The sequence below is a fragment of the Pyxicephalus adspersus genome, chromosome 7 (genome assembly GCF_032062135.1).
Source record: "Pyxicephalus adspersus chromosome 7, UCB_Pads_2.0, whole genome shotgun sequence".
In the NCBI taxonomy this organism is placed as follows: domain Eukaryota; kingdom Metazoa; phylum Chordata; class Amphibia; order Anura; family Pyxicephalidae; genus Pyxicephalus; species Pyxicephalus adspersus.
Window position 1 is genome coordinate 68,182,509 of NC_092864.1, and position 12,048 is coordinate 68,194,556.

At 41.9% G+C, this 12,048-nt stretch overlaps 2 protein-coding genes across 7 annotated transcripts in view; one reads left to right on the plus strand and one right to left on the minus strand.

The window, feature by feature from the left end:
• Positions 1–3,247, minus strand: part of LOC140335877 (ubiquitin carboxyl-terminal hydrolase 22-A) — a 33,428-nt gene extending 30,181 nt beyond the window's left edge. For 3 of the 6 annotated variants that reach the window (XM_072418871.1, XM_072418874.1, XM_072418872.1), the window contains exon 1: positions 2,856–3,247. The gene's annotated coding sequence lies outside the window, so the exon portion shown is untranslated. Of the gene's footprint in view, positions 1–2,788 lie in introns of all 6 variants that reach the window. The other 3 variants (XM_072418876.1, XM_072418875.1, XM_072418873.1) reach the window with 3 other exon arrangements.
• A 532-nt stretch (positions 3,248–3,779) lies between these two features.
• The window catches only part of LOC140335878 (dehydrogenase/reductase SDR family member 7B-like), a 34,980-nt gene continuing 26,711 nt past the window's right edge, over positions 3,780–12,048 (plus strand). Inside the window, exons 1-2 of the mRNA XM_072418877.1 lie at positions 3,780–4,076; positions 4,169–4,244. Of these exons, the coding sequence (XP_072274978.1) occupies positions 4,010–4,076; positions 4,169–4,244 (143 nt within the window). The 5' untranslated portion in view covers positions 3,780–4,009. The remainder of the gene's footprint in view (positions 4,077–4,168; positions 4,245–12,048) is intronic.

Genomic DNA, 12,048 nt, shown 5'->3' on the forward strand with positions numbered 1-12,048 from the left:
AAAGCAGCACAAGGATGACAAGAGAAGAGAGCAAAGACATTGGTTATCTCATTACTACTCTTTCCCTCCTTTCACTGTGCACAGATTGGGAAGGGGGGCAAAATCTGTTAATCTCTTAAAGCAGGACTTTAGTGTTCAACCCAGGCATTTTATTAAGCCGGGTGGCAGCCCCTGTATTGTGATCCGACTCTTCAGTCACCACCCAAAAAGCCAGGTGGTGCGCCCAGCTAAAAGGGGCCGGGGAGAACACTCCAAAGACTCCAACTTTGAACAGTTGTACAGAATTGTTCTCCTAAACCAAGGGTCAGCAAACTTTTTTTGGCTACTAGGCCATATTAGAAGGTCAAGAAGGCACACTGGGCCGGACTCTCTCTCAAGTCCCGCGCTGATGGCTCCGCCCCGCATGATGACCACCCCTTAAGGGAAATCCCTCTCCTCCACAATGCATTGGGAGGAGAGGGAATGTCCCCTTACCCCGGCGGTGGTAAATAGGGAAGGGAGGCAAAACAAGGAGACTCAAGAGCCGCAGGTTTCCAACCCCTGCCAGCCGGGATTAGGCCGGATCGACCAGGGGCCGGAACAGACTACTGGCTAGGCCGTATCTGGCCTAAAGGCTGGAGTTTGTATACCCATCTTAAACTGTTCACTCCGATTTCCTTGAGCACTGTTCGTTTTTTTGATATACACTAAAAACTTCCCACCATACTGGAGGGTGTCCAGCATCTTCTAACTCCTTTCTTCCTAATCTGACCGTCCCTGGCCCACCTCTTTCATTCCCTGCATTTCAATTCTTTTAATCATGGAGGCTCAGCATCATTGGGCAGTCTGAACAAATGCAGCCTACCAAATTATATTGAACCCTGGGACGGAACTGCAGGAATCAAATCATCTTGATGCTTCATCAACAGCCCACTGCTTTCATCAGGACTGGAGCTTTTAAAGATTCCTAGATTGTAAGCTCTTCAGGGCAGGGTCCTCTCCTCCACCTGTGTCCTGTCTGTCATTTGCAACCCCTATTTAATGTACAGCACTGCATAATATGTTGGTGCTATATAAATCCCGTTTATTAATGATAATAATACCGGGGCAGAGTGGTATCCAGAAATCTACATCCCACCAGCCTTACTTTTTACAACGAATACAGAATCAGAGTTTGTTGCATCACTAGGTCTAAAATGAGGTATGAAAAAGAAAATGAAGGTATATTTTATTGAACAGTTTCATTCTCATATTGATAAGCCAAGAAAAGTAAAACAAAAAAAGATCTATTTTCAGGAATGACAAGCTTAGTATTCTTCCTTACAATACAGGACAGTGTGAACCTCAGAAATGGATGGACAGAAATACAAATCCATGGAAGGTATCCAAGTCGATGTGTAATTAGCAGTTTGACGCAGTTACTCTTTAGAGCAGATGTGTTTATTAAAACGACTAAAATGTATTATCTCACTGTCCTTGTGTGGATATATTACAGTGTTAAACCCAGAAAGCTTCTTAAGCCGGGTGGCAGCACCTGTATTGTGACCCAACTCTTCTCTCTTTTCAGCAACCACCCGGCTGATTTCGTGTGGTTACTAAAAAGTGTCGGGTGGTGCGCCCAGCTAAAAGGGTCTGGTGAGAACACCAAGTAATGTCCTGTATATGGCACAACTACAACACAAAGTAGTGGACCAAGCATCAGACACCACTGAAGTGATGAAACCAATCACAACCAGCAAAAACTGAAGTTCCTATTCATTCAAAATTAATATTATTCTTTAATTTGTGAAGAATAAGTAAATGATACAGGGGCTTTCATTTCTGATAATACTTGTTACCTGGCTCTATGACTTAGAACAAGCATACAGCAAAGAAAAAATATATCAGAATATTTTATCTTTAGAATTGCTTTAGATCAATCAAAAGATTTAGAAGGCACAAAATCTGCACAACAACAAGGCAGCTAGCATTTTTATCCTGAAAGGTTTAACACTGCAAATTGAAGGATGTAAGCAGCAAATATACAAGATTAAAAAATCTGTAGATAATGCTAGTAGGTTTATTTATTGGGATCAAGAATACTGCAACACTGCTGGGTCCAATGATCAGATACCTGCAGGTCTCTAGAGCTCCATCAATGCTGCAAATGTCAACATTGGACATATCTGCCGTCATTATCTGGCAATCTAGGGTGCCCAGGTCTTAGTATAAACCTACAAAAAGATCCTAAAAGCCCCAACAAAGTGTTTTTAATATTGTAAGAGGACTTAGATATGATATGCAAGGAGCTGGGCTTTCCTGTGTGCCGGGGGTAGCACCAATCTAAGGGTTTATTAGGAGTAGCTTCACAAAAGTGGAGTCATGCCTAGCATAGCACAGCCAAGGCCGGCACATCTGGCCATTTTTTTTTTCCACGCAGGTAGACACACCTGGCGCCCATCACACAGCCCTCATCCCATAGCACTCATCACACAGCCCTCATCCCATAGCGCTCATCACACAGCCCTCATCCCATAGCGCTCATCACACAGCCCTCATCCCATAGCGCTCATCACACAGACCTCATCCCATAGCGCTCATCACAAGCACAACATTGTATCTCTCCAGATGCGGCGTCCAGACAATAACACCGCACACACGGCTTCCATTGTCTCCCATTGTAAGGATGCAGGAAACACTCGGCTTGACCTGGGCTACATTGAAACTGCCCGTCCCTGCGGCATGCCGAAACACAAAGCGCTCCGGCAGCTGCCATTGAGTGCCCAGGTATAGCGCTGCCCCCCACCATGCGATGTACACAGTGCCATACCTGCCCCGTACCTCCACCCTGTGGGGTCGCTCCCCACTCCCTCCTCCTACTCGTGTCTCCGCCTCACCCGCCTGGGATGCAGACAAAGCGCCTGACGCCACTGCGTAGAGCACGAGGAAGAGGTAACTCCGGGCCCGGCTGCTATGCACTTGGCTACGACAAGTTTGTGGGTGCAATTCTTGCGGCCCCCTCTTATTGCTAAGACTATCTCCGTCTCCCCAGGCGATGCAGACCAGGAATCCCACCTCTCCCGCCGGCCGCGCCACACGACGAGGCAGGACCGACCTTCTCCCGGAGCCTTTCAAGGCAAATCGCAATCCTATTGGCTGAACGCCTTGTCACTCAGGCCGGTCACTGCCCACTACGGCCTGTCCGCGGCTTCCTGCGCATTCAGTGGGCCTGTACACTGTCAATCGTAGTTTCTGGTCCCGCCCAAATATTTCAAGAGGGTTATTGTCCGAGCTCGTGATTGGCCTAAATAGACGTCACTCGTTGGGGCGTGTTCCTCCGCCCGACTGAGTGAAATGGGCGGAAAATGATTGGCAATACAATCAGTCTATCGCCGAGTAAGTGTACTGCCGGGTTCCGCCCACACTGGGCCGGCTACGCAATGATGATGTCACTTCCTGTACAGTGCAGTTGCCTTGATTATTTCCTGCTGGATAAGAAAAGGAGGAAGTGTTGTAATTGTGTAGATTATGGTCAATGCTTGTTGTGTGATTTCCAAAAACCCGCCTGACTGTACAGGGAATTAGGGACAGCCATGTTTATTCTCCTCAGAATGGCTAGATAATTGGGTGCCATGATATCCCAATTAATATTATTATTATTATTATTATTATTAATAAACAGGATTTATAGAGCGCCAACATATTACGCAGCGCTGTACAATAGGGGTTGTAAATAACAGACCGTGATGCAGGGGGAGAGAACGCTGCCCAGAAGAGCTTACAATCTACAAGATATGTTTACAACAGATACTGAAGCTGTTGTAATCTGGGAGGAAAATAATCTAATTCCATATCTGGGGTAATAAACAATATTTAGATTGTTGCTATGAAGACAAAGTGTATTTTAAATACATCCTTAAAAAAGCCAACACGTTTCGGGAGGTTTCGCCTCTCTTCACAAGGGCTGATGTTTTCCATTGTAAAGATCTGAAGCGGTATAAAAAATATCTCAAAATTTCCCCAACTTGATTTTTACAGGAAATAAAAACCAATGGATTTACTGCTAGGAGCAAAAAGAAACTTGTTTAGAGGGGGCTCAGAAAACCCCGTACTGCTGTGTAAGTACTATTACCAGGCTGCATTATATAATTTAAAGAGGAACTAAACTGAAAAGTACCTAAATAAAAAAAAAACACCTTCAATCCCGCAGGTCCAATCCAGGTCTGGAGACTGTGCCGCATCCAAGCGCCTGACATTTGCAGGCAGGAGGACCCAGTCCCAGAAAGGTAGGTAGAAGCAGGGCGGTCCACAAAAGTGCAGGCAGAAGGACCCAAGTTGCTTCTTCACACTCCTGCCGGGACCCAGCACTAAGCACGGCTGTGCCAGAGTCCCGATCCTGCTGCCAGTAGTATGCTGCTGCTGCTCCAGGTATGGAATCTCAGTGGGATGATACATTAGCAATGTCTCCAGAGACAGCGGCCTCCACCTCAGCACAGTCACCGGCTCCCCTCACATAGACCAGGATAGGTCAGGTACACTGACCTCAGAAATAGCTGCCAAGAACAAATAAGCAATCACTCCAAAAATGTCCAACAAGAGAAAAGTTGGTACAGCAGGGAGACAATTTAATGAAAGATGCGAAAGCGAAAATATGTTCATGCTTCACAAAGACAAACGTTCTTATTTTCAAAACATGATTAATGCACGAGGATGGCTGTGATATGGTGTCTCAGGGTGAGGAAGGATCTATACTTCTACTAACACTATGCATCTTAATAAAAAGTTCAGCCAGCAACTTAGCCTGTGTTTTAGATTTCAGCCCCTTATGTGATTTGAGTTTGACACTCCTGATATAGGGTGTGCAATTACAAAATATTCTATTGACTTTTTCTACTGCATATGTATTGATATTTATAACAAGATCTGGGAATGATAAGAGCAGTACCAATTACACTCGGATGCCCTGAAAACCCTAAAACTTAATTCCAGGAGGTGTACAATAGAACATTGGACCTTCATCTTGCAAGCAAAAAAAAAATACATTCAGTAAGGATTGGTTTCCATCTCATAAATCATATTGAGCAGGGCATGGAAGACAATTTTAAAAAAGAGCTTTAATCAAATCTTTAAGTTTTTGACCTTTTACATCTTTAGATAAATAGAAATGTTGTACTTTGGTCACAAAATTAGATAAATATAAAGAAAGTTTTAATCATTTTAGGAAAGACTGAGTTTACACATGGTGGGATTTTAGTTGTAATTAACACCACCCTAATACCCAGTTGAATATGAAATTTCATTTAAAAAACAAGTACAAATACAGCATCTACCTTGTCTGAAGGGATGTTTTCAGACAAAACTTGAAAAGAAAGAACAAAACAACTGGGGCACCCATCAATGCAGCTGGAAGGCCAATCCAGTGAAGTAGTAGTCAATCTGACATCACAAAAATTCACTCAATAAGTATATAGTATTTAAGCCAGTGTAAGCTGTCCAAAGCAGAAAAACGAATATCTGAGTACCACCAGTATTCTTTCATACAGTTAAAGTGGAACTAAACTAAAAATAAAAAAAAAATTACACTTACCTTTAATCCCGCAGATCCCTCTATGGTGCTGGTCCTTCCCACGATCCAATCCCGCGTCGTCCTTGAATTTCTCCTTAACCCATGGCGGGCGCCCTGCCATCTTCTGTCTTCTCTTTCATCTTCTTCTTGTATTCCTGCTAGGTCACGTGATCTGGCATTGCACAGGTGTGAGAACAGGTGACAAAGCCGCTGTGAAGGGGAAAAAAAAGAAAACCGATCTCAATGCACATGCATCTCTTTCCCCTTGGTGAAAAAAATGCCCCTTCTGCGCATGCCTGAGATTAGCGCATGCGCAAAAGGAGCAGCCAGAGCCTCCCAGGTTGCATGACGTAGGTATCCCTGGAGGCTTTGCACTTCCATTAAGGGGCGTTCCTGCACCCCCCTTTTTTTAACAACATTTTTACTTTATTTAGAAGGGTTGTTTATCCCTCAATGTAAAATAAAAATGTTGAGTTTAGGTACGCTTTAAACTTACAGTACTATTAACTGCGTAGAACACGCCTTACAAGTCTAGGCCACAAAACTAACATTGCCTCGTCAGGCTTTCTAGGGCAAAACAGAATTTAGATCAATTAAAAGAGATTGTGATTTGAATACTTAAAGATGTGCAAAGAAGTGGGAAGCAATTGTAATTCTTGGCACAATTACTTACAACTACTGGGGTCATGCTTTAAGGGTCATAATTCAGGGAGAGGAGAATGAGGGGAGACAAAGGGAAGGCAAAAGAAAGGATGGGGAAGGGGGGATACAGGGGTATAATTGAGAGAAAAGTGTGTGGGGGGGGGGGGGAGTTATAGTCTCATGTGATATATGGCCACGCTGTGGATGTAAAATTTGTAGTGAGGATAGAGCGGAAAATCTGATATTGTTGTAGGATTGCAAGATATTCTGCAGACCAGATAAATTGTTCCAAGTAAAACCAGGCGTGTGTGTTCTGAATGGTTCCCCAGAAGCCAACAGATCTTCTATGGCTCTGATGTCCTTTAACCTGTGTATCCATTGAATCATTACCCATTACAAACAGGGGTGTAGTGGGGCGGGCACATGTGGGAACGCCATGCCCTCATTTTTTTCGGGAATAGGCACACGTGCCCACTCCTATTTTGCAAAGAATTCTTTGGTGGTCCACGGCTCTGGCCACTCAGCTCTCCTGCAGGGTCAGGAGAAGGACCACACTAGGGGGGTGCACCGGCCAGAGCAGCAAACAATGTTGCAGGCTCGGCAATGGGCGGGTTGTCTCTCTGAACACAACCCGCCCACTTTCCAATCACAGGCTCAGTAAAAGAGGAGGGAAGCCCTCATAGTAGGGTCTGTAAAATACATTAATCTGGGCATTATATTCATTTTAGGTAAATTACAGTGCTCAGAACAAGAGAAAGCGTTTTGCTTTCACTGATTGAATTAGGCTGAGGCAAAAAGTTTAAAGCAGCGACTCTATATGCATGCTATATAAGAGGGGATGAGGGTGCCCAAATCTTTTAGGGCTCCCTTTGCCCCAATAAATGGGAAGGAGGGTGTTAGGTTCTGCCTCAGTCTGGAAGATAAGGAAATATTCAGAACCCCTGATTTTTGGGGATTGATTTTAAATTAAAGAGTTGCGCATAACCTCTAGTGCCTTTAGTAGATTTAGGATGGTAAATACTGGTGATGTAATATAAAATAAGAAATCATCTGCTTATGCTGCCAGTTTTTGTGACGTTCCAATAGTAATGTAAAGAGTAACGGAGGAAGTGGGCAACCCTGTCTTGTCAATTTTTTTTATAGAAACGAGTCTGATAGGACCCCATTGGTTCTGACACACGTTGTGTGTTTGGAGTATAGGGCCTGTATCTAGGTAAAGAGCCTAGGCAGAATTCCTAAATGTTATAACACTTGACTGAGATATGTCCAATCGACATGGTCAAATGCTTTCTGTGCATCTGTAGAGAGAAGCGTCATTGGAAACTGGTTAGTGCGAGCATAATCAATTATGTTAGGCGTGTGAACTGTGTTGTCTCTGGCTTGGAGAAAGGTAGGAAACCGCTTTAGTTAGAGTGTATTAGTGTTTGCAGTAGGGGGATCATCCTGCGGGCTAATACTAGAGAAGAGTTTTAAGTTGCAGTTTAACCTCCCCAGCGGTAAGCCTGAGTGCAACTCAGGGTAAAAAAACAAGCTAAAAACGGTAACCCTGAGTCACACTCGGGGTAGTTAAAAAAGTAAAAAATAAAGCCTTACTTGGTCCCATCGGCATCCTCCAGTGTCCTGCCATCCTCTTGGTCGATCTGTCCCACAGCGTGTGCGCTAACGTTCCCCCGGGACTTCCGGAGTCCCCCGGTGCGTACAGCCGTCGCTAGGGGCGCGGCAGGAATTTCAAATTATTATGTATTGCATTCACTACAAAATAACTGTATTGAATGCAATACACTGAATTTTTATGTCTATAAGCAGTATGTTGTCTTTCATGAAAATTTATTTTACAGTATATTATAATAGTATGAGTATAATAAAGTTTGAAACACAAAATCATGGCAAAGTTTATTATTAAATTTATTTTTTATTTATTTATTTCATTTATTATTTTGACATGATTGTATGTTTCAAACTTGTTATACTCATACTATTATATTGTAAAATAAATTTTCATTAAAGACAATGTACCGCTTTTAGACATATAAATCCAGATAGAAATTAACTGCTCAGGAGATATGGGTCTGTAATTTGCACAAGATTGTGGGTCTTTTTTGAGTTTAGGAAAAATGGTAATGTGGGCTGCTAGGGTGACATCTGGCAGAGAACCTTGATCAGGGATGGTAATAAAAGCTAATAGGAACCGCTGTGCAAACTGGGTCTGGAATTGCTTGTAATAGTTCAGGGTGAGCCCATCAGGACCCGGGGCTTTACCTGTGGCCACCTTTGAGTGAGCTGCTTGGAGCTCTCTTGGAGTAACAAGATTGATGTATCTAGAGCTTCCAGAGACACCTCCCGGACACTGGGGAGACCAGGAAACTCCAAATTTGCCCTGACTATCTCCACTGATGACTGGGATTGGATAGGAAAATCCAAGGAAGACCACAAGTTATAAAGTTCTTGATAAAATTGACAAAAAGAGGCTGCTTGGTCTTTTGAGGAGTGAAAGGTGTTACCTGGCAGAAAGGAGATATTTGGAATGTAGAACTGGGACCTTTTAACTCAAATTGCTTAATCCAATTCCGCCCCACATTTGTTAACATATTCATAAAAGAAGCCTCTGCATTTGGACAATTGTGCTTTGGCTTTTCTTAGCATATAGAGGCTATTTGTCCACATAACATAGCCAAACGGGCTTCTTGATCAGTAGTGTGGTGGCATTTATGTAAGGCTTCCAGTCTCTCGAAAAACAATTGTTAAGCTTAGCATGTCTTTCCTTTTTTAACCTGTAGCCAAGGTATATGAAGAGACCTTTAACAACACATTTGTGGAACTCCCAGACCATTAGAGGATTTTTTATAGAAGATGGGTTGCACAGGAAAAACTCCTGCAGCTCTTTCTTCACCATCAGGACAGTGTCAGGAGACTGCAAGAAGTCATTGTTTAGTCTCCATGAACACAGTTTGGCTATAAGAAAATCAGAGGCAAGAGTTAAAGACATGGTCATATGATCAGAGAATATAGCTGTGTCTATTGAGGAGGATAGAACATTAGGGAGAGTATGCCTTACAGTGCTCAACCCTGAAATGTTTTTAAGCCAGGTGGGAAGAAATTGTAGGTGGGTGGCAGCCCCTGTATTGTGACCAACTCTTTAGTAACCACCCAAAAACAGCCTGGTGGGTGCTGAAAAGTGCCGGGTGGAGCACCCAGCTAAAAGAGCCTGGGGAGAACCCTGCCTTACAAGAAAAACGATCTATGCATGACTATGTTTTGTGTATTATTTGTTTTGTGAACTAGGGAATAGATGTTGGAGCCTCTATATGTTTACAAGCTAATAAGTATGTAGGAGTCTTTTAACTCTTGTAAAAGTAGAGAACGGTAGGTGAGACATGCCCTTGGAGATATCCTTGGATAGTTCTAAAGCTAAATTGAAATCACCTCCAATAAGAACTATGCCCTCACTGATTTCCTCCACCATGTCCAAAACTTTCTCTAGGAAAATTAAATTGATCTATATTGGGTGAGTACATGTTAAGAAACATATAGATTCAAGAACCAATCATCCACTTGACCATCAAATAGCATTCGTCTGGGCATATCATTCAATGACCAAGGTAGCAATTGCGATAGAATGATACTAACACCCCTAGATTTAAAGTCAAGGGGCAATCCATGATAAACTAAATAAAAATGTCTGTTTTTTAGGGATTATACCTTGTCATGATGGAAGTGGGTCTCCTGGATAAAAGCTATTTGACAGTGCATACGGGTGAGGGTATTAAAAGTGCAATGAAGAACTAAAGTGCTATGTAGAGTTTTATAGGGGAATTAAGACCTTTAGCTTTTATGGAGATTACCTTCAGAGACATCTTAAATGTCAACTAAAATTATAAAGTAAAGATGCCTGGATGTAGATGCCAGAAAACTTTGAGTCGGAAAGGAATAAGTCCAACTTGGTAAAAGTCCAACTTGGTATAAGTCCTGTTTGGATACAAAAAATCTTGCTTAGTATACAACCTTTGTGCTAGAACTTTATGGGTCATAATGAGTCAAACCAACATGCGCTTCCCCTATCTACCTCTCTCGAGACAAAGCCACGACTGCCCACAAGTGTCAGTACGCCAGTTGCCACCATTCAGTGAACAACCCGCGCTATAACTCTCTGTGAATTACATAACATCTCCTCTCCTCATTTCATCTAATTGCTACGGTATATTTGTATTCATGCACAGCTGTTCAAATCCCTATAGGTTGCTCATTTTAATGCACATTAAAACTAAGACACATTCTGCCTCCTAGTGGCCAATTATTAAAAGCACAGCAATCACAATAATTAATGCCATATTTTCCAACAAACTTCAGAATCTAGGTTGAATTGACAGGGGAATAACATTTTTTAAAACACCCCGCAGTTTTCTTGTAGATGCAATTGCAAAGGCAAGTGGTCTATAACCAATTATCTAAACAATCTATTTGGAATCTCTTGGTGTCCACATTTCCACATGTAGAGATTTAGAAGTTAAATTGGTTACCCTGACAATTGTGCTTACTTTAAAGGATTAGCATCAATTGGGGATGGCACAGAGGCAACTCCACATACCTGCTTCGCTTTAGGGCACCTGTCCATATTTAGAAAAATAACAAACTTTCCTCACAGGGGTTAGTGTCCACAAAAATACAGTCCATAAACAGCTTCCTTGCTAACATTAAACAATGATTTCTCTCTGTAGCAAGAAAAAAAAAACTTGGTTTCTGGGTTTTAGGAAGATTTGAGGCCTGGAATTAGCAATCTGCCCCATCCTGCTCTATCAGATTCCCAGGAAAACCAGCCCCAGAACAGTAATTCTGAATAATAAGCAACAGGTTCCCTGCATACAAAACATTGCTGGTAGTATCTGAGATAACACGCTCCCACTTTACTTAGTGAAAGTGGTGAAAGGTTGATCTTTTTTTTTTTTTTTGTAACCATGTTACAATACTTAAATCATTTTTATAATTTCTTCTAAGGATCATAAGGCTTTTATTTGTTACACTGTTGTAAATAAAATCGTATTTTTTAAGGCTATCAATGCAAAAAATCGATGTTAATAAGAATAATTAGTATCAATTTATTTCTGTGCTTTATTCATTTATTTTTACTATTTAAAAACTGCTATCAATATACAGCAAAAATCGTATAGCACTGCAAGTAAACATTGCTGCTTGAAGGTGTCAGTGTTCACCTGCAGGTTGTAGACTTTCATTTTTTTTTTAATGAAGCCTCCAGTCCACATGTGATTATTATGTCATAAGGAACCGTGCTAATTGGTTGTTAGTGATCAGATAAGTTTGTTACAGCTGGTATTAGGTGCCAATAGCTGTTGTTGTATCTATCACCAATGTTGACTGGTGGCCCCGAACAAGGCAGCATTAAAAACATATCCCCAGCACATTTACTATGCTATTACTGAATACAGAGCTACTTTATTTTGTGTCTTTATAAACACTTGCTGACCACATACAATCTAATGATATATCATTCAAGTTGCATGTTGTGACTTATTTGTTTTTTTGTTTTATTTTCCTAAGAATATTGTAAATGATTGCCATGTGCATTTTTTACTCTGGCTTTTCATAAATACCCTCAACACCCTCTCGGGGTTAGGATTTTATTACTTACCTAGTGGTGTTCACTTTCAAGCACCTGTTCAAAGTAATAGCTGCTCACTATTACCGCTATTATTATTACACAGTATTTATATAGCGCCATCATATTACACAGCGCTGTACAAAGTCCATAGTCGTGTAACTAACTGTCCCTCAAATGAGCTCGCAATCTAATGTCCCTACATATGTCATTAATGTAGTCTAAGATCAGTTTTTTAGGAGGAAGCCAATTAACCTAACTGCATGTTTTT